The following is a 4,554-nucleotide window of genomic DNA, read 5'->3' as shown; positions in this document are numbered from 1 at the left end:
ATGCCTTATGTACAAGAGGTTTAATTTCTTTTTCTTTTTTGTCTTTTTGAAACAGGATCTCCCTGTAGCCCTAGCTGACCTGGAACCATTATGTAGACCAGGCTGGCCTTGAACACACAGAGATCTGCCTGCTTCTGTCTCCTGAGTGCTGGGATTAAAGGCATGCCATGCCTGGCTTTTTTTGTCTTTTTGAGACAGGGCCTCCTTGTAGCCCCAACTGTCCTGGAACTCGCTATGTAGACCAGGCCAGCCTCGAACTCACAGAGATCCACCTGCCTCTGCCTCCTGAGTGTTGGGATTAAAGGCATGCGCCACCATGCCCAGCTTAATATTTATTATTTTTATTTTATGTGTATGAATCTGCATGTATGTTAAGTACCCTGTGTTGTGCAATGCCCATGGAGTTCAAAAGAAGGTGTTGGATCCCCTGAAATTGGAGTTATAGATGGTTGTTAGCTGCTATGTGGGTGCTGGAAATCGAACCTGGGTCCTCTGCAAGAGCAGCCAGTGCTCTTAACCACTGAGGCATCTCTCCAACCCCTCAATATGATTGTTAAAGCCACTTAGAAGTCCTTTAAAGCCTGTCCTGTCCCAAAGACTAAATCACTTTTTGTACAACTCTGAATGTTCCCATACCTATCAAAAATTTATAAATACCCTATATTTTGTAATGTAAGTAATATGAACTTTTCATTGCTTACAAAAAGAAATGTCTTCAGATTATTATGGCTTGGTTGAAATTTTAAAAAAGGGAGGGGTATAAGACAAAAATAATCTAAATTTCTTCATGTAATTTAATTTTATGAGCCTCAATTTCTTCAGTCTTCCTGTATGCTGGGCATGGCAAGAAGATCTTGTGTGAGGTCAGCCTGATCTACACAGTGAATTCCAGGCCAGGCAAAGCTACATAGTGAGACCCTATCTCAAAACAACAAAATAAGTCTTCTACTATGGTAACACAGACAGGCTGGGTGAATATTTCCTAAGCACAATACACTCTTGGTCTCACCTCTTTGATCTCGCCTACAAGTTTGATGGCATGGTCATATGTTGGGGGGTCTTCACTTAGCTGGACACTCAAGCAATCCCAGAAAGCTTTATGTACAATCTCTTTTACTCTCTTCTCCAAGCTGGAGACAACAGAAAAAAACAAAAACAAACAAACAAACAAACAAAAAAACCCAAAAAACAGAGCCTCAAATCACATTCAAAATGATAAATTCTATGGCTATAGGGTAACTTCTTAAAACCTGTAAGAACCAAGGAAGGAGAACTAGACAAAATCTGATGACATATTTTACTCAGTGATTTTTTTTTAAAGTATTTATTTTTATTTCGTGTATATGTGAGTGCCTGCATGTATGTATGTATACCATGTGCATGCCACTGCCCACAGATGCCAAACAAGTGTGTTGGATCCCCAGGAACTGGAGTTACAGGCCATTATGACTGCCATGTGGTACTGGGAACCAAACCCAGGTCCTCTGAAAGATGAGCAAATGCTCTTAACTGCTGAGCCATCTCTCCAGGCCCTATAACTTTCTTTTACTAAGTACTTCTTAGGAAAAATAACTTTCAACTCATTTAATAGTCAACACGAATCCAATTAATAGGATATAATCAAGCCAGATGATAAAAAGACTGTGGAAAATTCAGAGTTCCTAATTTTTGTTCTCTAATATCAGCCAGCTCCTAAGACATGCATACTTATGTGGTTTAAAATAGCAATTCAGAGGGTTGGAGAGATGGCTCAGGGGTTAAGTGCACTGGCTGCTCTTGCAAAGGATCCGGGTTCAGTTCCCAGTACCCTCATCGAGGCTAACAACCATAGGTAACTCCAATTTCAGGGAATCTGACATCTTTTGACCTATGCTGGCTCCAATATGCTGGGATTTCTTCTGAAACTGAGGCTGCATCTTCACCAATGGGCTCTCTGGACGCTCAGGGTGCAAAGCCTCAGATTCTCTCCACGACCCCTTCAATCCTGGAGATCTTCAATGCAGCTTGGGCCGCACCTCCACCAATGGCCTTTCTGGCCTCTCATAGTGCCAAGCCTCAGCTGCTCTCCAGGACTCCGTCAAGTGTTCAAAACCAATACAATGTAGGAGGCCACTCTTACACATTACCAAGTTCTGATTCCAGCTTGAAATGTAGCCTTAGGCCCCTCTGGATGACAGCTTTTGTGTGCTGACCTTGAGGAAATACTTTCCAGAAGATTTCAGCACAGTGATGCTAGTCTCTTCTTAATCACTGCTGACTTTTCAGCTCTAGCTGGCCAGAAACCGCAGATTCTCCTTTCAAAATACCATACAAACAGCCCTGATAGTCTTTGCTTCCCTTGAAACTTTCACAAACGAGGCCTCCATCATCCAGCACCTCTTTTCGTATTATCATCCAAGTTCCTATAAAATAGCTCACTGAGCTCCAAGAGCTTTTCCAGTCTGAAGCTCCAAAAATGTCCACAATCTTCCCCAAAACAACATGGTCAAGTCTGTCACAGCAATATCCCACTTCTGGTACCAATTTCTGTCCTAGTTACTATTACTCTGATAAAAACAGTGACCAAAACCAACTTGTGGAGGAAAGGGTTTATTTTCTCTTATATCTCCCAGGTCACAGTGCATCATTGAGGGAAGTCAGGGCAGGAAGTCAGGGCAGGAACCTGGAAGCAAGGGCACAAGCACAGAACATGTGGATAGCTGCTTACTGGATTGCTTCTCTGGCCCATGCTCAGCCTGCTTTCTTATACAACACAGGACCATCTGCCAAGGGTGGCACCACCCACAGTGGGCTGGTGCCTCCTACATGACTCAACAATCAAGAAAATGCCCCACAGACATGGCCACAGCCCATTCCAATGGAGGAAATGCCTCAATTGAAGTTCTGATAGTCATTCCTAATCTGGGAATATTTTTAGCACTAATGTGCAAAAGGAAATATGTACTTGAACATGCTTGCATCAAATAAAGGAAACATTTCCAGATCTGGGAAATGACAGTGTTCTACTAAAGAAGTTAACTCACCTGTCTTCTGGTAATTCAACTGGTTTAATTCGAAAGTCTCCATTTACTACAATTTCGTGGGCTAGAGCCATGTTGGTGACTCCTTTTGCTGTTTCTAGAAGTTCTTCTACTGTCACAAGTTGAGGAGGACTAGCTGTAACAGACACTTAGTGTAAGAGACTTACTTCTATAGACTGTAATTTATTTTGAGATAAGGAGAAGGCCATTGTTCTGGTGTGAGATGGCAATTGCCATTATACCTATATTAAAAATATTCCAACATTTCAAACAGCAACAGAATTTTAGCTTTTTTACTTTTTTCTTTTTACCTAGAATCCTAAAAGTAGTGATCACTCATATAATACTCAAAACATGCAATTTTCACTAAGATTGGCCAATGGAAAACCATTACAGTAAACTAAGATTGAAAACTTAAATTATAGGTTTCCATTATCCCAATAAACTCAGGATCTATGCTCTAACTCTGCTGCCCCCTGTCTTTCTTAAAAAGATCTTCTTTCTGCTTCCATAAGCAGTACACTTTTCCACTAATGCTGTGGCAAGAACAAATTCCCCAAATTTAAAAAGCATAAGTCCTTTAGATTTCAGGCACTGTTTAACCAAGGTAAAACCTAGGGCCATCAAGATGGCTCAGCAGTAAAGGAGTTTGCTGCCAGGCCTGTTGACCTGAGTGTAATCCCAGGGCCCCCAATAATGAAAGGTGAGAACCAATTCCTGACCAAAAACACACACACGAGAGAGAGGGGGGGGGGGGAAATGAATTGTTAAAATTTAAAATACAGGGAAAGAGCCAGTTTGGTCCCAGCACTTGGAGGCAGAGGCAGGTGAATCTCTGTGAGTTCAAGGCCAGCTTAGAATAATGTCTAGATAATGAAGACATTCCTCTAAGTCATGTTGCTTTTCCTTGACTGCCCAGGGGGTTACTATGGAGGAAAAAGTAGATTGTATAATAGCAGTTTCTATGGAAATCTTGGTTATTAATTTTAAGACCTACAGCAATTTATTTATCATAGTTCTTCTACCCTTTTTCTAAGAGTAATGCATCGTAATTTTCGTGGTATGTTATATTAGGGAGTACAGGAGAATTGGTCACAGTAAGGTATTTGTTCTAAAATTAATTGGATTGATTTTAAAAGAAAGAAATTAGGGATTTTAAAAGCTTACTTTGGGGCTGAGCATGGTGACTCATGCCTTTAATCCCAGCACTCAGGAGGCCAAGGTAAACGGATCTCTGTGAGTTCAAGGCCAACCTGGCCTACATAGTGAGTTCCAGGCCAGCTGGAGCTACAGAGAAACCCCATCTCAAAAAGACCAAAAAAATAAAAGTAAAATACAGGACAGAAGAGATGGCTCAGCACTTAAGAACACTGGCTGCTGTACCATACGACCTGGGTTCAGTTCCCAGCACTCATATGGCACCTCACAACCACTTGTAAATCCAGTGCCAAAGGATCCAATGTCCTCTTCTGGCCTCAGTGGACACTGCATGCACATAGCACACATATATGAATGTAGGCAAATCTTATATATA

General features: G+C 41.5%; 1 protein-coding gene across 5 annotated transcripts in view; it reads right to left on the bottom strand.

Annotated features, from left to right (window-relative positions):
* Positions 1-4,554, bottom strand: part of Tcp11l1 (t-complex 11 like 1) — a 90,179-nt gene that overhangs the window by 64,097 nt on the left and 21,528 nt on the right. For 4 of the 5 annotated variants that reach the window (XM_017802883.2, XM_017802880.2, XM_017802888.2 and 1 more), the window contains exons 3-4: positions 3,024-3,156; positions 1,010-1,130 (exon numbers count right to left, since the gene is read on the bottom strand). In XM_017802883.2, coding sequence (XP_017658372.1) covers positions 1,010-1,130; positions 3,024-3,156 — 254 coding nt within the window. The remainder of the gene's footprint in view (positions 1-1,009; positions 1,131-3,023; positions 3,157-4,554) is intronic. The other variant, XM_008851588.3, reaches the window with a different exon arrangement.

This window comes from Nannospalax galili, unplaced genomic scaffold, assembly GCF_000622305.1.
Source record: "Nannospalax galili isolate Female #2095 unplaced genomic scaffold, S.galili_v1.0 scaffold11, whole genome shotgun sequence".
NCBI classification, from domain to species: domain Eukaryota; kingdom Metazoa; phylum Chordata; class Mammalia; order Rodentia; family Spalacidae; genus Nannospalax; species Nannospalax galili.
This window is presented reverse-complemented; position numbering and strand designations above follow the sequence as displayed.